At 37.6% G+C, this 22916-nt stretch overlaps 3 protein-coding genes across 6 annotated transcripts; 1 reads left to right on the top strand and 2 right to left on the bottom strand.

Moving 5' to 3' along the window:
- Nucleotides 1–10417: 10417 nt before the first annotated feature.
- LOC133745743 (uncharacterized) lies at nt 10418–10998 on the bottom strand. Its single transcript, XM_062173865.1, has one exon. It carries the CDS (start codon nt 10851–10853, stop codon nt 10653–10655), a length of 201 nt encoding a protein of 66 aa, XP_062029849.1. The 5' UTR covers nt 10854–10998; the 3' UTR covers nt 10418–10652.
- A 1043-nt stretch (nt 10999–12041) lies between these two features.
- LOC133742023 (uncharacterized) lies at nt 12042–12561 on the bottom strand. Its single transcript, XM_062169718.1, has one exon. The coding sequence runs from the start codon at nt 12368–12370 to the stop codon at nt 12158–12160; it is 213 nt and encodes a 70-aa protein (XP_062025702.1). The 5' UTR covers nt 12371–12561; the 3' UTR covers nt 12042–12157.
- A 4086-nt stretch (nt 12562–16647) lies between these two features.
- On the top strand, nt 16648–20885 carry LOC133744061 (CBS domain-containing protein CBSCBSPB1-like). Of its 4 annotated transcripts, none has more exons than XM_062172190.1 (15): nt 16649–16905; nt 17015–17195; nt 17524–17692; nt 17806–17938; nt 18032–18202; nt 18352–18430; nt 18520–18633; nt 18792–18858; nt 19058–19163; nt 19267–19325; nt 19412–19521; nt 19621–19754; nt 19929–20014; nt 20121–20210; nt 20375–20885. In XM_062172190.1, the coding sequence occupies exons 2-15, from the start codon at nt 17050–17052 to the stop codon at nt 20561–20563; spliced, it is 1653 nt and encodes a 550-aa protein (XP_062028174.1). In that variant the 5' UTR covers nt 16649–16905; nt 17015–17049; the 3' UTR covers nt 20564–20885. The 4 variants fall into 4 exon arrangements, with proteins under 4 accessions (XP_062028175.1, XP_062028176.1, XP_062028174.1 ...); XM_062172189.1 differs by having other exon boundaries at nt 16650–16905; nt 18346–18430; XM_062172191.1 differs by lacking the exons at nt 20121–20210; nt 20375–20885 and having other exon boundaries at nt 16648–16905; nt 18346–18430; nt 19621–19817.
- Nucleotides 20886–22916: the final 2031 nt, after the last annotated feature.

Raw genomic sequence — 22916 nt, 5'->3', positions numbered from 1 at the left:
TTATGAGTGTAGATCACCCTGGTAAAATTTCATATTTTTATTCCATGTGGTTGGGCCGAAAATGCTGCTGGACCTCTTACAGGTCCAGTTTTCCAGTTTTGCTTCTGCAGGAAATTGGGCTGACTGTTTGAAGGCCTTCCACTTCTATCTGGATCTTGCACTCTTCATATGAAATGTTCCTTTGGGTGTCTAGAATGGATCTGGAAAGTTTCAGCTCATTTGAAGTTCATTTGGTCCGGCGGCCGCTCCTTCTTCCTTGCTTGGCTTGGTTTCTCCTAGCCGGAGTAGGAAAATGTGTAAAATTAACATTTTAGTACATTTCCATTTTTCTCCACCATTTATAGGTAAGTGTGGACCTAATGCTCATTTCACCATCATTTACTCCAATGTACCTAAGAAAATAGAAATTGAGTTAAAAATCGATTCGTTAAGGAATTAACTAAGCAAAATGTGAGGAATTAACTATTAAAATACCACATTAAAATGCTCCTATCAAATTCCCCCACACTTAGCTTTTGCTAGTCCCTTAGCAAAATCAAAAACTAACAAACCAAAAAGACTATGACACAAAACAAAGAAACCAACGAAAAAAATGACTAAGTATGGAAACAAAAACACAAAGACTCAAAGAAACCAAAAACGTAAAACACAAAGAAAAAAAAACGTCACACATAAAAGAGTAAATTCAAAGACAAAGACCAAGATGTTGACATCACAAAGACCTCTATTGCCCTTTAACATATTGTCTCAGAAATCTCTTACTTTCACAACACCAAGATTAGCACTCAACCAAGAATCAATGTTAAGCATTCGAGAGTTAATTAAAACATATGATCCACACATACACAAGTAGGACTTGGTTGTAACAATGGTGATTGGGGTTTAGCTTAGCATGCTTCAGACAAGTATGATTCATATCCTCACAAGGTATATCCACTCTTTCTTCTCTCAGATCAAGGCAATGCTTAAAAGCTTATAATCACTCATTTATATGTGAGAGAACATATTTTAAGGCAGTCAAATAGCTCACATATATAAGAAACGAAAAGCACTTTGTGAATATAATTTTTTTTCAAAAGATCTCATGAAGGATATCAACTACTTGCACGAATGGACCCAAGCCATAGGTTCAACTCTTGTAACTCATCTCCACATCAAAGGCTGTCCCATCTTAAGGATCAAGAAGGTCCTCTCAAAGGTTGTAATGGGGCTAAGGCTCAAGGTTTAAAGAAATGAAAGGTAAGGATTATCAAAGTGTCCTAAAAACCTAGTAGAGCTCATATGAATGTAGAGATCTCGAAATATTTCACCAAGGCATTGCAAAAACGTCACTTCTCCATAGAGGTAATATAAGAGGGCCAAATGTCTTCATGTTGGGCCCAATCTTCAATATAAACTTCCCTTGAACTCTAGTGAAATGGACAAAGGCCAAATTTTTCTGTAGTGGGCCTTCAATTCAAAGCAAACTCCAAAATCACTAAGTATGGGGGATGAAAGTCCATAAACATATATATTTTTTTTTTCTTTTTTTCTTTTTAGCCGTACACAATTTTTCTCTTTTCTTTTCATTTTTCACGGCTTCAACATATCTTTTTCTTTATGGACAAGTCTATCCCCACACTTGAACTTTCACCTCTTCTCAATCTTCATCCTTAGCACCAAACCCATGTAGTATGTCTCAAAAGATAGCTCCACTAAGTCCTTAGAACAAAGGGTAGGGTTGTAACTATACTAAGCTTCATGGTTAAGGATTTTAAGGGTGATGAACGAAAAGGCTTAATGTAGGCTCAAAGGGGCTTATCTAGGGGGGTCCCACGACGGGCACAAATGGGGACACAAGTTTATTTGGCAATGGTGGTAATTCCTAGAGAACCTCTATCCCTTCCAGAATCAGGGCCATGTATTGATATCACGTCTCAACAAGCACAAGAGCGAATTCTAGCATTCTCTAGTCAATTAAACTTAATCTATGGCAAGCAGTCAATCAAGATGAAAGAATAATGAGATCATCAAAACATCGCCAAGAAATTAAGAATATATTTTTCATTTCACTCCAAGAAAAAGGGACATGGTTCAATTATCTGACATGGCTTTATGAATCACAACTCATCTTAACATGCTCATATTCTGTACCAAGGCACACATTTTTCATATATCTCAATTAACCAAAGAATACCATGTTTAAAATCATCTCAATGTTGTGATCCTCCTTTAGTCATGATTTCAGAGATATAGAATCATCCCAGACAGTTGAAAGGCATCCTAAGACTCAAAACAAAAACAAAAGCAACGAAATTTTTTATTTTTCTGACATTTTTCGATTTTTTATTTTTTGTTTTGTTTTCTTTTTATGACAAAAACTAACTACAAGCATTAATCCTTCCCCCCACACTTAAATCATACATTGTCCTCAATGTTAAACAAGTTAGAGCATGCAATGAACAATTATCATGTGAATGGAATGATTAACTCAAGAAAACCTAAAAACAAAAACTAAAAACGCAAATAACAAAGATACAATCAGAAAATAGTAATAGAGGAGATAGAGTTTAAGAGAGCAAATCTGCGTTGATGGCTCCTCCACAGCTACGGTTGAAATGGGTTGCCTCCCATGCAGCGCTTAATGTTTAAAGTCTTTCAGCCTAGACTTGTACCTCCATTTACTCCTTTGGAGGAGCGGTATGCGGGCGAGTGGCAGCCTTCTTGCTGGTTTCAGCCTTCGGAGGAGGGTTCTGATGGAGTGACATAAATAAAAAAAAAAACGGGGGAGGCAAGGTTCGAAACCTTAACCTGCTGCACGAAACCTTTGTCCCCAACCACTGGAGCACAAGCTGTGCTTAATATAATGTGTACAAATTTTATACTTATTATGTCATAAACGAACATAATAAAAATAAACGAGAGGCGAGGTTCGAACCTCAGACCTCTTGTACACGAACTTTACACTCAACCACTCGAGCACGGCTGCTCACGTTATTATCCATACCAATCCTTTTATTTAAACCAACTGTTTCAACTGTTTCAACAATTCAGCACAAAACATCCAAGACTGTTGCAGAAACTCGGCCCAACGTATCCAAAACTGTTACAGAAATCCGGCCCAACTCATCCAAAACTGTTTCAGAAACTCGGCCCATCAGGCCTCCACCCACAGCTACAGTGATGCCTTGATCCGAGACAGGCCCAAGTACGGCCCACTTGTGTCACGGCTTATCCCTTCCGTGATTTACGGCAGTCAAATCTGCTTTCGGCTACAGCTGTCCGCCACAGCGCCTCGAGATTCCCTCGGTCCCCTTACACGCTCTCCACGCGCCAACAACTTTTCCGGGTTTCAGGGCGACTTTAATCCAACGCGTAGAATGAATCACAGGAATCGTCCATCCAACGGTGGAGATCTGCTCACCTCGCTCTATAAATAGGTGCATTCTGAGGGCGCAACTGTTCACTCCAAAGGAACGAAAATCTCTCCTGAGTTCCAGCCCCTCTCTCCCAACTCTTCAGCTTTTCCTCTTCTTTCAAAACTCAAAATATTTCTTCTTCGATTCAATCCTTCTCTTCTGATCTTCTCTCCCATCTAGTTGATTCAATCCCATCTTTCCTCTGAACTTTCAGATCTCCAACACACCATCATCATCCTTAATCCCTTTAACAACAACTCCTTCAAACACTTGACAACTTTACTCTTCGATCTTCACATCCCCTCAACCCATCACCATGGAACCACGAACTCTGCAACTGATGGAGCTACAAACCCAGCAACAAATCGAGGATGGAGGAAACAACCAAGCAGCCGGGAGTAGTGCCAACACAGATTTCTGGCGAAGCCGTGCCAGGTGGGTTCCTACTCCAGATCAAATAAGGATCCTCAAGGATCTTTACTACGACAAGGGAGTTAAGCGCCCAACTACAGAGCATATTCACGAGATCTGTCTCCAGCTGAACCAGTATGGACATGTTGAGGGCAAGAACATTTATTTTTGGTTCCAGAATGTCAGGGCTCGAGAGAAGCAGATGAAGAGGTGCAATCAGGCTGCTCAAGTGCCCATGGGAACTAGTTCTCCTGGTACTGGTGGATCCATTGATCTCAATTTTGGGTCCACTGGTTCTACTGGTGCTGGTGGATCCATCGACATCAATTTTGGGCCAGCTGGTGGATCCATTGACATCAATTTTGGGTCCACTAGTTCTACTGATGATGGTAGATCCATTAATCTCAACTTTGGTTCCACCGATTCTACTGGTAATGAAGGATTTCTTGATTTAAATTTTGTTTCATATTCTTCCTCACACTTCAACACTAATACCAGTACAACTCTTTTGGCACAACAGGAGGACAAACATCCCTGCAACAACGAGGAGGAGATCACCAGGAGATTGAAACCCTTCCATTGTTCCCCATGCATGGTGAGGACATCTTGGGCATCATGAAGACTACTTCCGAGGGAGGTAGCGGTTATGGCGGTGGCTCTCACATTTCCCTTGAGCTCAGCCTCAACTCCTACAGAGATGCAGACATGGCTTAGTATAGAGTATTATTATTATTATTATTATTTTTTTTTTTTTTTATTATTATTATTATTATTATTATTTTTTTTTTTTTTTTTTTTTTTGTAAATAGCTGAAATTAATAAGACTGAATGAATGCATTTTTTTTTTTTTTTTTTTTTATTATTATTTTTTTTTTAAATTTTTTTTTTATTATTATTTTTTTTTTTTGTAAAAAGCTGAATTTAATAAGACTGAATGAATGCATTTTATTTTATTTTTATTTTTATTTTATTTTATTTTTTTTTTATTTTTTTTTATTATTATTAAAAAATATAGGACTCAAAAATATTTATAGGACACAAAATGAAAGACAAAAATATTTATAGGATTCAAAATGAAAGACAAAAATATAAATCCCTTCCCCCACACTTAAATATTGCATTATCCTCAATGTAATCAATTAAAAGCATGCAATGAAATAAGTAAGCATATAGGGATGGAATTTACGAAAATAACTACTAAAACAAAAAGAAAATGGAGGAGTAAAAGGGGAAGAGAAAGCAAATCTGATTATATTCTGAATTGGGTTGCCTCCCAAGCAGCGCTTGTATTTTACGTCTTGCAGCCAGACGGTACCTACATTAAATAAAGTTAGTAACTTAATATTAACAAAGAAATACAAAAAAAAAATAAACAAGTAACTATGAATTACAAACTACAAGTATAATTAACAAGTATTTTGTACATATGACACAAGTTAAGTACACAAGTGAGTATAAAACGTAAAAAGTATTTTTACAAGTATAAAGTGTGAAACAACAAAATAATTTACACGTAAAGAGTATGCACAAGTATTTCTTTTGTTATAAACATTATTGATATCAAATCTAATTCCAAGCGGTAAATCAAGTGGACGTGCGGCCCAAGTATAGTCGTCTAGACACAAAGTCCCTCCTACATCCGTTGGGCAACCTTACTGAAATGGCCAGGTAGGGGAGGGTGAACACGAGAGGAAAAATCCATTTTGGCATGAGCTAAGCCCATTTATAAGCACTTCTGGATTCAAAAACCCGTCATGAACGTTGTCCCCTTCCTAGACACCATCTCACATAGGATATTCTTACTAGGATGTAAAAGGTCCTAAGTGTGTTAGACAGTTCAATGAATGTTAATAAAGGCCGCCCTCAACCTTAAGGGACCTGAACTAGGTACCAATAAGGGGTTTAGGCCAATATTAATAAACACGACTTCACCTATTCCTTCTTTAATTTACAACTCACAATTAAACTCGTATTCAACAATAAAAAAAAAACAACCTAGTTAATTTAAACTAAGTATCAAACAGTTTATATACAACAATTATAAACAAAAACAAGTGATTTTTCAATCCCCGGCAACGGCGCCAAAAATTGATACGTCCCCGGCAACGGCGCCAAAAATTGATACGCTCAAAGCAAGCGCATAATTTAACCCTGAAAACATCGTTAGTAGTATAAGCAAATAGGGATCGTTCTATTCCGGGGATTGAGGGTACACCTGTCATTGTCAAAAAATAAATAAAGAATTAAAATAATAAAGTAAAAAGTATTATGTACAAAAATAAAATAAAGAATAAAAATATATACAAGTTAATATAAAAAGGGGGGTTTTGAGATTATAGAATTGGAATTAAAATTAAATGAAATAAAGAAAGTGTAAAAACACATATACAAGGGTGGAACACAAGAAACAAAGATCAAAACTACAATCATATGAATGAAATCCAATTACAATTCCTATAGTTGATTATCTATGTCATGAGAAATAAGTTGACCACGTGAAACATTCGAAGCAAATGATTTCCCATATTTTACTTTCCTTGAATATTTAATCTAAGTGAAAGCACCTAAATTAAACCTATTGAACATGCAATCATAGTCTAGAAAACTAGCTAATCAAGAACACATTCAATGCATGAAGAACAAAGAAAGGATGTCAACCAAAGTGCACAACCTAGTATGAAAAAGTCCATCTATTTGCAATCCTCCTTAATTGATTTCGACTTTTGTCCAAAACCTTTACTACTTAAATCTAGCACCAATTACATGCATATATCCTAAGTTGGCCATCAAAGAACACATACATATAAAAGTTTTCCATAATCCAAAATCAATTAAGCAATCTCACATAAGCAACATAAAAATCAACATAAAGAAATCACAATTTTTATTCAAACATAGAAATTGGGCTTAAACTTTGCCCTTAATGTTATTGTTAACTAGAAACAAATTCCTACGAAATTAAATAAGGAAAAAGAATGAATTACACCGTGAGTTGGAGATGGAGATGGAGTGCTTGAAACGTTGAAATCTTGAATCTTGGAAGCAAGCCTTCAAGGTGGACGATGGAGGATATGATATTCCCGGCTCCTTCTTCTTCTTCTTCTTCTTACTTGAAAACGCAGAATTTTGCAACTAGAGAATGGAGAGAAAAATGGAATGGAAATGGAGAGACAAAGAAGATGAAATGGATGAAGGAATGTTTGGGAAAATGGAAAGGAAATGGAAAGACAAAGAAAATGGAATGGATGAATGAATGTTTTTAGAGTGAGAGGAGAAGGTGTTTATATAGGGAAGAAAAAGAAGAGTGAAATGATAAATGGAAGAAAAATAATGAAAGTGGTTTGTAAAATATGGAAAAGATGGAGTAATGATGAAATGAAAGCAAGGCATGAAGGTGTAGAAGTATGGAAGTGATGATGATCTATTGGAGCAGAAAAATATATCCAAAGAAAAAGAGAAAAGCATCTAGCTTTCTTCATGTGGGTAGGAAACTTTAACATGTGGTGTTGAGCTGTTTTTTAGATCAGTTTCTGCCCCTTTATTCCTTCAATTATTTCTCCAACAAGCATTCCCAATTTCACTATGACCTCTTCATAAAAAATGTTCCATTATGAGTGTAGATCACCCTGGTAAAATTTCATATTTTTATTCCATGTGGTTGGGCCGAAAATGCTGCTGGACCTCTTACAGGTCCAGTTTTCCAGTTTTGCTTCTGCAGGAAATTGGGCTGACTGTTTGAAGGCCTTCCACTTCTATCTGGATCTTGCACTCTTCATATGAAATGTTCCTTTGGGTGTCTAGAATGGATCTGGAAAGTTTCAGCTCATTTGAAGTTCATTTGGTCCGGCGGCCGCTCCTTCTTCCTTGCTTGGCTTGGTTTCTCCTAGCCGGAGTAGGAAAATGTGTAAAATTAACATTTTAGTACATTTCCATTTTTCTCCACCATTTATAGGTAAGTGTGGACCTAATGCTCATTTCACCATCATTTACTCCAATGTACCTAAGAAAATAGAAATTGAGTTAAAAATCGATTCGTTAAGGAATTAACTAAGCAAAATGTGAGGAATTAACTATTAAAATACCACATTAAAATGCTCCTATCACACCGGCCGCAGGAATCCGGTCACCGGCCGCCGGATTCCGGTCACCTACTGCCGCCCACCGGAATTTGCTGAAAATCTCACCGGAAAGTTTTTTTGCCCCCAATAGACATCTATTGCCCCCTAATAGATGGGCAATAGACCTCTATTGCCCCCCAATAGACGTCTATTGCCCCCCTAATAGACGTCTATTACCCTCCAATAGACGACTATCAGCCATGTATTGCCCCCCAATAGAAGCTTATTGCCCCCCAATAGACGTCTATTGGGGAGCAATAGAATATTATTTTTCCTGTTTTCTTTCCTTTCGGGCCTTCTGTTGCAAAACAGAAGTAGCACCATTTTGATTTGCCCCCCAATACAACTTTTTTTTCTTTTTTTTTTTTCCTTTCCTTCTCGGATTTCTTCCCACAATTTACAAAAAAAAAAAAAAATGATTTGGGCACCCAGAGAATGCTCTGGCACCCAAGACCAGAGCTCCCTCAGGCGACAAACATGCCGGCGTCGGACTTGGTGCGTCAGAGAACATCGCCGGCGACTCTGAAGGAGTTTCAGACGAAGGAATGCTCGAGGAAGATGCTTTGGGCACCCAATCATCTTTCTTCTCTGCCACAACCTGCGTCGAGCACTGGAGGATAATCGACGTTGATGATGTCAGTCGATTCCAGGCGGCGCTGTTTTCGATCTTTGGCTGTCGAAGGCGAAACCATCTGAAATCGGAATCGGAATCTTCCGGTGAGAGATGTTGTGCTTCTGCCCGCGTTTCGACGTCTCTGCCACAACCTGCGTCGAGCACTGGAGGATAATCGACGTTGATGATGTCAGTCGATTCGAGGCGGCGCCGTTTTCGATCTTTGGCTGTCGAAGGCGAAACCATCTGAAATCGGAATCGGAATCTTCCGGTGAGAGATGTTGTGCTTCTGCCCGTGTTTCGACGACAACCACTAGTCCACCACCGGACTTCCGACGACGTGGACCGGTCCTGCTCATCTCTTCGACCTAAATCCTGTTTCGACGCCGCGCCGGAGTTAGAGATCAGAGAGAGAGAAAGACCGGAGGTGGAGATCGGGGAAAGAGACAGAAGAGAGAGAGAGATATGAGGCAGAGATCGGGGAAGAGAGAGGAGAGGAGAGAGAGGCATAAAATGTAATTCAATAATTAGATTGAGGGCACAATAGTCATTTCTCTTTAAATTGGGTTAGTGGGAATAAAAATCTGTTGCTGGGGTAAGTGGGATAATTTTTGCTCATTTTGGGGCTTTTGGTCAAGGACCCTTTTTTTAATTATATGAAGAAGAAAAGCTAAGAAAAAAAAGAGAGGGTAAATTGGTCATTGTAAGCTCAAAATTGCCAGCAGGCAAGTTCTGTAACGGAGGTAACGACCATATGTACCGATCCTCGATCGGGTTGAGAACTTGAGGTACCGTATTGATATTTTTCAAAGCTGAGGTACCAAAAGTTATAAAGAGGCAAAAACGGGACACCGTACGGACCATTTTCCCGAAACATTCTTCGGGAGCGGATCAAATTTCCTATACCGATTCTATCCCAAGCCTTATAGTTCGCCATCTGTCCTCTCACTTAACTGAACACAACTCTGTTAAGTTGTTTAATTTCCATTAAAACGAAATTGAGCCCTTTGGCCCCTTTCACAGAAAAAAAAAAAACAAAAGAAAAATGGGAAAAACCAATCGTCTTCTCCATCTGCCATAGGCATACTCTCAATTACTCAAATTCCTCCCTTCCTTTCTTCTAACTGATCCATCATCCTCAGACCATCTTAACTTTCTCCTAAGTTCTAACTGATCCATTGTCCTCAAATCATCGTCCGTCCTCATATCATCTTTCATCTCTAATAAAACCAAAGTATAAGACCACCGACGTACTCACTTTAGTGATTGTCTCGTGGGAGATTCAAACAACCCTTTTCACATCTCTGAAATGGATCATCTATTCTCACCTCGAGTCTATTTTTTGGATTTTATTAACTTGGATTGCAATTATAGATTATTACAAGTATTTGATCATTTGATCCCTAAACTGAAAACTTTGAGACTCGACAGCTGATCTACTCCCACATTCGTCAGTGAATCTAGGCATAAAAAATGAATCTATTTTACTCACCAAATTATCAGTTTCTTCCAATATCTCGTGCTTAGTATCATTTTCATGCATATGAAATTACGAATTAGCTCAATATTTAGGGGACTTCAATGACATAGCTTTCCAGAAAGTTAACTAAATATCCTACAAACTAGTCCAAGTCTTTCCTCTCTTTGTTTTTTTTTTAACATGTTCAAATCTTTCCCTTTAAACATTACAGTTCATAGTCTTTTGTCTTCCTATCCATCATCATGTTGATGACATATAATCAAACATGGAAAATGTGATCGTCTGATCGAGATTCCTCTTTATCAAATGGATAATAAGTTGTAATCGAAACAAAAAAAAATAAAATGTATGATAATCTAGTTCATAGCCCATCCATAGAAGTATGATAAAACCAATATAAAACAAATTCCACCGAACTACTTAACCAACCATTCAGATCCAACCCCAGTTGTTTGTAAGTTTAAATTGCACCAAAAACAATCAATCTTTCAAGCCTTCATGATTTAGGAGCAACAGCAATACATTTAAACAAACTACCAATAGACAAATTAAACAAGAAAATTGGATATGAGATCGATCGAGAGCACCTAGTTCTTAACTGCCAAAGCAGACTGACTCACTTCATCCGGCAATCAGATATGAACACCGATGGCGATAAGGAAAATGGTAAGAAGCCCAAAGTAAATGATCGCATGTACGACAATGGAGGCACCACTGGTCTGCATGTTCCCAAACTCCACCACTCTCCCCCTTCCCGGTATCTGAAACAAAAGCCCTGGAGTCAACAGCACAAACAGCACCACCGCTACGATCACCGGGCCCCAATCCGCCATTGTTGCCTTCCTTGTTCTTCAGAGAGTGAATGAGAGAAGACCCTTTAGAGCGGTGTGGAAGATCTGAGAAGGGGAAAGTGGGTATGGACTTTGGAGGGATTCGAGAGGCTCGAGTGCATTGATTTGATAGTTTTGTCGTGACAAAAAACGAGTGGGAGTTTATAGGTGTCAGGCCTTTCAACGGCTGTGATCTTCTAGGGATTTTTCTCTGCCTTTTGTAAAAAAAATTCAAGTGATTGGGCTAAGCCAGGTTATAGTTAGAGTTTTAAATTGTTGGGTTCGGCCCAGATGAATAAATGGTTTTTAGGTAAGTTCAATAAAAAGGAAAGTGGAAATATTAATCACGAACTCTGCTCCCCAATTGGAATAGGAATAATTGTATGTCTGGTTCCCAATTTCGTTGGGTATATCAAGAATCTTTGCAGAACAGGCTCCTGCTTAAAATAGGAATAGCTGTAGCTTTCCAAATTCGACAGGGTGCCTACTCTATATAAAGGACCATTAAACTGGTGAGTTGGGCACACATTACTATTTGTTCAATTCGCAGGTCACTTTATTTCTTTCTACCCGCAGTGAAACTTGTTTCTGTAACAATGTTTGTTGAGGGTTTGGCTCAGATAGGAGAAGTCGCTAAAGGTTTGGCTCAGATAGGGCAAGTCGTGAAAACGATGTTTTATGGTAAGCCTAAGGAAAATCTGGAGCCTTCTTCTAGGAAAATCGGGTTTGTTTCCATGGCAAAACCCAAGACGAAGTTTGTTTCTTTGCGGACGCCGACATTCAAGATCGAACACTGGAAAGCCATAGAATCTAATCGTTTGCGACCAAAGTTCACTACTGATCGGGCACGAGATTTTGGATCAACTAATACTACCGATTGGACACAAAATTTTGGATTAACTAATTTCTGAAGTGTGACATTACTTTCGTTGAAATAAATACCCTTATTCAATAAATTTTGTGTTGTTATTGTTGTATGAGGATTTAAATTTATTTCAGTGTGCACCGTGCAAGTTCTTGAATCTCGATTTTTCGATTACCCATAGTTCATAGTTTTACTATTTGTTAAGTCATCATTTAACTAATGAAGTTTCACATGAAATTTTGTTATTTTAATTTCCCGGCCTCTCTCTCTCTCTGTTTTTTTTTTTTCCTTAGGTCATGAATTCATGATTAATTGTTACCTTCATGATGTGATTGAACCGTTATACATAACAAGAATGATATGATAGACAAATTAAACAAGAAAAATGATACCAAGTTTTAAAACTGATTATACATGTACAACTAACAAGCATGCATGATTTTTAGCCAGTATAGATATGAACACCTATAGCAATAAGGAGGACGGTGAGCAGGCCGAAGTAGACGAGGGCGTGTACAACTATGGAGGGAAGACTTGTCTGCATATTCCCAAACTCCGCCACCCTCCCCTTGGCCGGAATCTGAAACATGAGCCCAGGAGTCAACAGAACGAACAGCACCACCGCTACAATCACCGGTCCCCAATCCGCCCCCATTACTTACTTCCCCAGTAGTTCCTCGGTCTTTTTATATTTTGTTTTCGAGATTGAACAAAGGAATGTAAAGAAAGAAGGCCAAGCATTTACGAGTAGATAGGTGTAATGAAGAAGATGAGGCCGAAGGTAAAGGTCGGTTTTGGAGGATTCGAGAGAGGGTTGGGAGTCGGGACGCAGCTGTGAGTGGACAAGTGCACGTTTAGACGTGTCCCAATCGTGTTGTTTTGTTGATCAGTTTATGTGTTTTCTATAGTTTTTTTTTTATGACATATTTGTTTTCTATAGTTAAATCTCTGGGGATTCACTTGGGTGTGAAACACTGGAACCTGCATATGAATTGTTATAATGGCCTATTTGCAACCATATCCTTCAAAATTTCATATATATTTCATTTCGCTCTCTTTTCCCATACAATAAAATTACTTCCGGTTTGATTCTAAAACTAAATTATTGGATTGAACTCAGCAAGGGTTTTGATTGTGTTGGTATCCATGACATTTTTTTTTTTTTAAATGGTGTATCTATGACATTTAGGCTACGGAAAAGCTTTATAACTAAACAACATTAAAATTGTTGAACCAATTTTCTAAAGAAGCATCATATATTGATGTATTAGTTCTTCATCACATGCAAAACCAAGGTCTTTCTATAGGTAATAAATACAAATTTAATTGCGACAAAATTCGAAAGTGTTTATTAGCTTTTCTAATTTCCAACAGAACTTTTTATATTGACATATTGTGTATCAAACTATCAACCCTCATAAAGTTTGTAAATAGAAAAAACCTTCCGCCCTAGGTTTTATCTCTAGCAATTTTGAGAGTCTCTGGTGCTCATCCTCGCTGATCATGGGCGCTTTTGCTCGGAGTTCGTGTCCGGTCTGAGACTCTGTGCCTCTATTTTCTGTATCTCAACTTTCCTCTTGTGTTGTTTGTCTTCTTCTTTCATCTCCTTCTCATTCTGTACCTCATGACCCAAATTCCACATCTCTTCTTCCTCTCAACCTCGTTGCTGTCATTGTGGGTTGCTCTCTGTGGCGGCTCTTATCCCTTTCCTTATGTCATGGCCTGTATATATGCATATGCTCCTTGGAGCTTTGTTCAAAATGGGGTTGTCCCGTTACTGCACCCAGTGATGCCACAAGGAACTGACCGACTGAACGCCCTTAGAGTGTCTGTCCCTTAATCCATTTATGAATCTCACCTCCCTCTCTCTTCAAATAGCTTTTTCTGGTTGATAACTTGGCTGGAGAAGTTCTCCGATTCGGAGATGGTTTGAGTCCTGGATATCATGCCTTTATATATGGATTACAGTTGGTTGGGTGCTGGATTGGAGTTTTTCTTGTTTCAGTTCATGCAGGTGCATCAAGCTGCAATCCTCTTCCTCTCCGACTTCGGCCGAATTGCAGTTTTATCGCTTCGTCCTCGGCGGTGACACTGTGGAGGTTGGTCTTGGGCTCCCTGTTGGGCCTTATGTTTGTATCTATAGGCCTGCCTGGTTTAGGCTCTGTTGTCTTTGTTTTTCTTCTTTTTTGGCCCAGTATGTTGGGTCTGTTTGTTAGTTTGGTTGTGTTGTATTTCCTTTTGTTGGTTTAATACTTTAATATATTTATTTGTTTGCCCAAAAAAAAACTATCAACCCTTATATATAGCATCTATGAGATTGATAATTAACTTGTTGATTAAACCTACATGTTTGACAAAACATGACAATCTACATCGGTAGCATTTTTTTATAGGAAACAACAATACTTTGTACATTTTTTTTTTTTTTTGAGTAAAATCATAGCAGTGCTTTTATTGGATTAAGATAAATGGTTACAATCAAATTATAAAGCATCCAAAATACTTGTTGGAGCTTGGTCTATCCATATCCGATTGGTATTGGATTTGAGATCTAAGGTAGCTAGCCAACAAGGAAAGCTAGACAAAATTCTAAAAGCCAGAACGGTACATACATGCAATCCATACAGGATTTATGGTACCATTCATTATTACATTGAAGCCCAAAATTGCACGAGCCTACACACCTTTGTAAGGTCATATCACACAAAATAAAATAGCTTGAATCCTCATTCACCAATGCACGCAATTGTGGTGCTCCAGAAGACTCATTTACTTGGTGTAAATTCACCCCCAAGATGTGCAAGCTGGTATCATCTATGTCACACATAGACGAAGCTATTTGTATCAATCCTCCAGGATCTCAAATGCGAAACCCTAGAGAAATCAGGTCCATCCTTTTGGTCCACAATTGGTCCCTAGTCCAAGAGGCATCCCCAATTAATTTGGACACCCAACATTCACCAATTGATTTGGGCTTCCAACTGGACTTGTACATTAGTTGATTAACACAGAAAATATATATCTTTTTATTCACAAAATTGTTAGTTTCTTTGAAAATATCATGATTCAAGATTGTATGATATATATCTTAACGATTCTACAATAAATAATACGTAGTTACCTTTCATTTAAATAGCAAAAGTCATAGTTTTATCATGAAACTGTGTTGATGATGAGGGTACGGTTGTACGTTTGTATGTGAGAAGAACTCTCAACATATGGTTTTATTCATATCAACAAGCCAATATATGCACGAAGTGAGACCGGTATGAGATTACATTCTATGCTGCTCACTTAATAGCATTAATTCTTAACTGTTAATCACAAGACAGAGCACTACGAGACATGTCAATAACTGGTTACTTACCAGTTACCACTTTTGACAGTAAAATCTGCACTGCTATGAATTGAAATGAAATAAAATTGACATATAAATTCATGAACTAAATTCCATGATCAAAAGTAAGCAAATCAATGAATCATGAGTTGCTCACCATAAAAAACAGGTATATTTTGAGGACATAACGTGATACAAAACTCAAATTGTGAAAGAATATTTTCGAACCCGGAGTCTCAAAAAATGACATGAAAAAATGAGGAAAAAAACAGAAACACGTATAATACATTCCAATCTCTGATAATATCCACTAGCCTGTGTGGATTTGGATGCCTACTGCCAAGATAAGGATGGTGAAGATGCCAAAGAAGAGGAGTGTGTGGACAATAATGGCCTTGCCATTTGTGGTGAAGCTCCCAAACTCAACATTCTTGGAGTTTCCAGGTAGCTGGAACAGGAGTCCAGGAGAGAGCAATATGAACAACAAGAACCCTAGAAAAATGGGTGCCCAGTCCAACATCTTCTATGTATTGCTTGCAATAATATCTGATAGCATATATCTAACTGAACAAAAACCACAAGGCACAGGATTTTGCTATTTATAATTTTATATAACACATGCTTAAGAAGCAAAGCAGATTCCAGAAAAAAAAAACTATTCCCAGCTTATAAGTTATTTTGTATGGCTTAGCTTTTATATATGATCGATGTGATTTTGCTTCAGGTCCCATGGCAAGTTGATAGTATAAGCATCCAAACTCGAAAGCCTCCAAGGTAATTAAGGCATCTTTTGCTTTATACATATTTGGGGTTGCAATTGCATCGTGTTCAAATTTAACACCCACCACTTCTATGAGGGGTTTTAGCACATATTGTTGCAAATTAGGGCAAAATTCGCACGCAAAGGCCCTTTCATTTTCTCTAAAGAAACGGATCTTTGAGATGCCTTACATAAACCCTACTACAAGAATTCAGCATCATATCTTACTTTTTATGCTAAGGAAGCATTATGGCTTTTTGCCCCGAAAAGTAGAAAAAGAAAAGAAAAGGTTGTTTAGTTTTTTATTTACAATACTAAACATTACGATATTAACAATTATGTCGTGTTAAAGTCGAGTCTACTAATGATAATCAACAAATAAACTGAAATAAATATATATTGTCTACGTCTCCACAATTATTTAGTTTAGTGACATAAATCTCTCATTTAAATGTTTTAAATAACATATCTAAAATAGAAAGTCTTTGTAATAGTTTACAAGTAATAATGCAAAAAAATCTTTAAATTATGGTAAGAAAATGACAGATAAGAAAAAATAGGATCCATCAATTAATGCAAGTAAAACCCAGAATTATGATTTAAAATTATGGTTCTGACTTTTGCCCATGCGGACATTTAAATATTTGATTTCTCTGGAAATGACCACACAGTACTCATTCCGATGCTTACTCACAAGGCTAAAACCGTAACTCCATAATCAATTACTCAAAAAAATAAAATAAAATTCGTACTTTCGTAGGCCTCAAAAAAAAGCGCCAGTAAAAATGGGAGGTATTTCAGTTAGGAAAGCGTTGACGTGCAGGGCTATCATTGGTCCACTTTCTCATCGTCCCATTTTTTTTGAGAGAGAAGGTAATTGTCACGGCTCGATTCTCGAGGTTTCCTTTTCCCCCATTTTCTCTCTCTCTCTCTCTCTCTCGCTCGCCGGTCGGAGTATTACTCCGGAGAGAAACCAGGTGTGCCCGACCGCGAGTCTCCTGCAATCCGGTCCGCACCGCCGAATCCAATTCTCTACAAAGAGCTTCTTGCATGGGCGAGAGATTGAGCTGCTCTGAGGTTTTCGTTTCGCCCGGTAAGGTTTCGATTTGGATTGAAATTTTGGAAATGAAATTTGATTTGAATTGTGATTGTGTAGCGTTTGGGAATTTTGACGAATCGAGTGGATTGAATTTTTGGTGCAGTTTTGTAGTAAAGAGTCGTGTGATTAACGGCGGCGATGGCTAGTCAAGGCGGTTCTTCGAGGAGAAGTCTGTCTATGACGAACGCATCGTTGCAGGAGAAGAAGAAATCCTCTGAGAGTCATCATGGAGGTGGAGGCCATGATGCCGGCAGAAAATCGCTTTCGGCGTCTCGTCCTCCAGTGTATGCCTGCAAATTTATCATTATATTCATATCCAATCGTTGTTTCACATTGTTGTTTGGAATGTAATGTGAGCCAGGTGATGAATACGTTGCATTTGGTTGAAATTCAGTATTGATAGGCATTGAGATGAATTAGGTTTTATTGGTGTGGCGTTGTAGGGTGGACATTTCTTAGTTAGACAAGTTGGTTGGTACTTGGTAGTTAGATAAAGCTATTATTCACACTATTGTAGTCGGCACATAACTGTTAGGGACATTTGATTTGAAGATTGTGTCTTGGAATCTAAGTAACAAACACCGGTTTTCTCTTGCTTGGGTTTGGTGGCAGGGGGTTAACCGGAGAGCGCACGGTAAAACGTTTGCGGCTATCAAAGGCTCTAACGGTACCTGAAAGTACTAGTATTCAAGAAGCTTGTCGTCGGATGGCTGCTCGTAGAGTTGATGCGTTGTTGTTAACCGACTCTAATGCATTGCTTTGTGGAATACTTACCGACAAGGTATGACTTTGAATTCACTGTGATATTTGACAAGATGATGTAGTTTAAAGCACTTGTCTTCATGGGTTTTATTGGCCGTAATGTTTTCTATGTCACTACTTTCTGTGTTGAAGGATATAGCAACGAGAGTTATTGCACGCGAGCTTAATCTTGAGGAAACACTTGTTTCTAAAGTTATGACGAGGAACCCAATATTTGTACTTTCTGACACTCTTGCAGTCGAAGCCCTTCAGAAGATGGTTCAAGGTTGGTAATAAGGGGGGGGATATTATTTATTGGCATACCACTATCTGTTTGCTGTTTGCTGTTTGTATATGATGCTGATTTATGCATTTACAGGAAAATTCAGACATTTGCCTGTGGTGGAGAATGGAGAGGTCATTGCTTTGCTAGATATAGCAAAGTGTTTGTATGATGCTATTGCTCGAATGGAAAGGGCAGCTGAAAAGGGAAAGGCTATTGCTGCTGCTGTGGAAGGTGTTGAAAAACATTGGGGCAGCTCTAATTCTGGTTGGTAGAGAGTAGAGTATTATCATTTTTATTGTAAATTATGTTATTTAATATTTATGCATTTTCTTTGTTTGAATATCTTTCTTTTATGGTTGAGTTTCCTGAAATAAACAAATTAAAGTTTTATTATACTTTTATTTAAGATGCAGGTTCCAATACATTCGTTGAAACACTTCGTGAAAAGTTGTTTAGGCCATCTTTGTCTACAATCATTCCGGAGAATACAAAGTAGGTAATATTATTATGTGTGTTATATGTAGCCACACTGTTATTAAGTTTTTACAGGTTTTCATTTAATGGATAGATTTGTCTTTCAGGGTCTTGACAGTTTCGCCAACAGATACAGTTTTGGCAACAGCAAAGAAGATGCAGGAGATGCGAATTAGTTCTGCAGTTGTGACAGTTGATAACAAGCCACGAGGAATTCTTACGTGAGTCTTTGTGTGTGTGTGTGTGTGTTTTATTTCATATTTTAAAGGACGTTGCAAAAGAATTTATGAATTGCTCGATTCTATCCATTTTCATTATTGTAATCATGTTGTTTTGTGGATAGAAATGAATGGTAATATGTAGTTTTGACTCTTGTCAGTTCAAAGGATATTTTGATGCGGGTCGTATCACAAAATCTTCCTCCAAAGACCACCCTTGTAGAGAAGGTACGTGGCTAGCAATTTGAAATTGTGTTATATGGGGTGTCCTGATGAAAACTGTAGACTAATCCCTCAGTCCTTTTATCCGTTAGAACTTATAAGTTTTAATATCTGCTGATGCCACAGAGCACTTCTTTTTATGCTTGTATAAGTAGACGAAAATAATTCAAACTGCGGAGCATCATACTTTTGGTTTGCTTAATAGGTCATGACTCCAAATCCAGAATGTGCCTCGGTTGATACACCAATTGTTGATGCACTGCACACTATGCATGATGGAAAATTTTTGCACCTGCCTGTAGTAGACAGAGGTAAGATGATGACTCAATAAGAGTAGTTTCTCCTGTTGTTTTCTTACATTTTAAAAGTAATTGAAGACTTGAATTTCTGCTAATTATGGATCAATGAATACAGATGGAGGTATAGTTGCTGTTGTTGATGTAATTCATATCACTCATGCTGCTGTGGCCACTGTAAGTCGAGTCCCTGCCTAGTGTTGATTATTACAATTTAGTAACAGTGAAATAGAAAATGGTGACATCATTTTCTTTCTAAACAGGTTGGAAATAGTGCTGGAGTGTTTAATGAGACTGCAAGTACTATGATGCAGAAGTTTTGGGATTCTGCCATGGCCTTAAGTCCAAATGATGAAGATGAGGAATGTCGAAGGTATAGATTTGTTTATCTGTATATGCATCGATGTTGCCTTGAAATTTTAACTTAGTTTTTCCTTTTCTATGTGCTTAAGCATTTTCATTGTCATTGCAGTGAAAATTCTTTAAGACTGGCTTCTGAGGGAGCAGAGACTAGGGGGTCACATCCCTTTCCATCACCAATTTTTCCAAATACTTTTGCTTTCAAGATTCAGGATAAGAAAGGCCGAATGCACAGATTTACTTGCAGTACGTTCCTTTGTTTCCAGCAGCCAATGAAATGAGTATATATGTGTGTGCATATCCTAAATGGCATGTAGTAATTTTGAAACATCTAATCCAGGTCTATATTACATGCTACAATCATAAATCGGCAACCATTAGCTTCTGACTGGGTTTTCTCTGTCTTTTCTTCCTCTTCAGATATTCAGAGTTTGACTGATCTTATAACTTCCATTATTCATAGAATGGGAGATGACATTGACCGCCACAACCTTCCTCAGATTTTGGTATTTCTCTGATCACCACTGGACATGTTGTTTTATATGCTTTTGATTCATATTCTAGAGAACTTTCTCATCCTAATCTTTTATTATGGGGTGGCACGTTCTGTAGTATGAAGACGAAGATCGTGATAAAGTAATATTGGCATCCGATAGTGATCTCGCTGCAGCCGTGGACCATGCCAGGCAAGTTGGTTGGAAGGTATGATTGATGTGCCTGCTGTCATTCGATACTTAAATAGAAAACATGGTGTCGTAACTGTTCTGAGCATGGAGCCATTGGACATAGTTTCTGTTACGATTTTCCTGTACTTTATGTTGAACTCAATGGAGTTGTTTGACAACAAAAATGATCGACTCCTGCAGGGCTTGAGATTGCATTTAGATTTCTCAAAAACACCTGGTCGTCGTCGAAGGGCTACAGCTGGTGGAACCATGGATTATGCTTATGCAGATTCTGCTTGGGCATCAGCATACAGTGCCGTGGCAGCTGGGGCTGCAATTGCTGCTGGCTTTGGCATTTTGGCATACTTGAAGAGAGCCGGCAATAACTGATACCATTTTTGTATTGCAGCCTAAGACTGATTGTCCTAGAGCAGCAGAACTGTCACTCCTTGAAACCACATTGGAATTGGCCGGGAGGGCAGAACTTGTGCTTACATACATGCTTTTTATACAATCCATACACACATAACAAGTGAAAAATTAATCCTTGTGCTGATTATTTTCTTAATTACTAGTGTGACTTTTTTCTGATGCAGCCTCATGAACTGGTGTAAGAACTGAGACACTGAGTGGTGCAACCTGAAATGTACAAGTTCTTGAATTCGGGGAATTTGAATTTTTAGTTATAAACAGTGCGGTGTCATTTGATCAATGTTCTTGATTGAAAAAAAAAAATTAAATAAACTAGAAAATAACTTATTAGTGTTTTAGTAAGATACTTACCATGTGAGAAGATCTGCTAATATGGTAGCTCATTCATTGGCTCAATAGGCTAGCAAGTTGCAGACTCAGTCTTTATTTTTATTAAGCTCCTTCGTCTGTGGAGAATGCTTTACAGTTTGATCGTAGCGATTCTTAAATATATGAATTTAATTCATTCAAAAACCATTCGTAAATCTATGAATTTAATTCATTCAAAAAAATAAAGAAACTTACCGTGTTTACTTGCCATGTTCAAAATTCATCCATTGGGTTATGGTACTGATCTTGATATATGAAGTCTCTTCCCTTCTTCCATTCTACGTGTGAAGAACGACTTACCGATCGTATTCTAACAGGAGTGTAGCATTGGATATATTGAGCATTTTACATAAAAATTGTGAGAGATTTTTAGCATGAGTCGGATGTGTTACATAAGATATGAAACACTTCCTTGGTATTATATTCCAGCACAAATGGGAAACTCAAAATTGGAAACTCATGTTCTTCTATTATGGGCATACCAAAATAGAATATTATAGTGAATCAGTGATTCCAAGCTAGTTTCTTAAACTCTCCTCTCTTCTACCTGGCAATCTTAATTTTCTTTTGACAGTCCTAATTAAAAAACTTGTTTGTCGGTTCACCTGGTCCAAAATGTTCTATTCTTTTTGAAACTTGGGGATACTAGTACTAGTAGAGAAGGAAATTTCCCACGGTGGAAAACTCTGACTTTGTGTATACCTTAATCTTTAAGTTCAACACAGAGTACTTATTTTTCTTTTTATTAAGAATTCATCATACTCTTATTTTGTTTTTGTCTTCCCAATGGTCCACATCATGATCCCCTTTAAGCATGGCCAATTTTTAAACAATGAAACCCGTGATTTGTGCCAAAAAAATTAAAGAGGTTAACATGTCCCCAGAATCAATTTTCAATATGTCTCACATTCACATGTAATGCTTACATTTTATATAGAACTATATCTGAGAAAAAGGAGCAAGAACAAAAAGAGTCCTAATGTCTTTTGACACGAAATCTCTCTCAAGAAATTGAAAATGTTACAAGTTGCAGGATTTGCAAGCATGCTGTGTTTCACATGTTTGGCATTAGACATGTCATAGTGGAATAATGACATGCACTAGCCCACTGAAACAGTGTCCCAGATTCCACCATTGACCATTCTGTGTCCCAATTTCTTTTTTTTCTCATCGTTTCTAACCCAATAGTTATAACTTATGTCTTTCACCTCTAAAGTGTAAAGTGTTTCTTTGACAAAAGCAAAAAGAAAAATCTATAGTGCCAAAGTGTTTCTTTGACAAAAGAAAAAAAAAATGCAGTGGTTTTTTGTTATTTTCGTTACCATAAGACACGAAACTTGTCTTGCATTGGTTGTAAAAAAGGGTGCTTCCCTAGAGCTGTTTGTTTCTTTTCTCATCGAAAAAAAAAGACTAGAAACTTTGAAAGTTTAGTTCACTTTATAAATTTTGGGTGCGACGTGGCTTTTCCTGATGAGGTGTTGACACGTTTGAGTATTGTCGAAATTGGTATACAGTAGAAAGAAAAAGATATAAATATCAGTCACATAAATTAGACTCACGACTCATGCAACGAATCAAATCTAGACTCGTATAATTGATAAAGCTTTGCCTGATTAATGTCTTTGAGTTCATCTCACGATCGGCCTACTAATCAAATTCCACTAATGTCATGAGATCTGACAATTTCACCAACAGTTTCAGCTAAATAAATTACTGTATAGAATTATTGAGATGTTTAATTCATTGTCTTACTTAAATTTTTAAATTTCACTTGATCACTTTAATAATTAAGTCACGACATTCAGTCACCACCAGAATATTCAAGTACATGATTGAAGGATGAAAATGAAATGCATATATATATGCTCACCACGAGAATATCTAAGTACATGATTGAACTCATTAAAGGATGAAAATGAAATGCACATATCTATGCTCTCAT

Source organism: Rosa rugosa, chromosome 4, assembly GCF_958449725.1.
Source record: "Rosa rugosa chromosome 4, drRosRugo1.1, whole genome shotgun sequence".
In the NCBI taxonomy this organism is placed as follows: domain Eukaryota; kingdom Viridiplantae; phylum Streptophyta; class Magnoliopsida; order Rosales; family Rosaceae; genus Rosa; species Rosa rugosa.
This window is presented reverse-complemented; position numbering and strand designations above follow the sequence as displayed.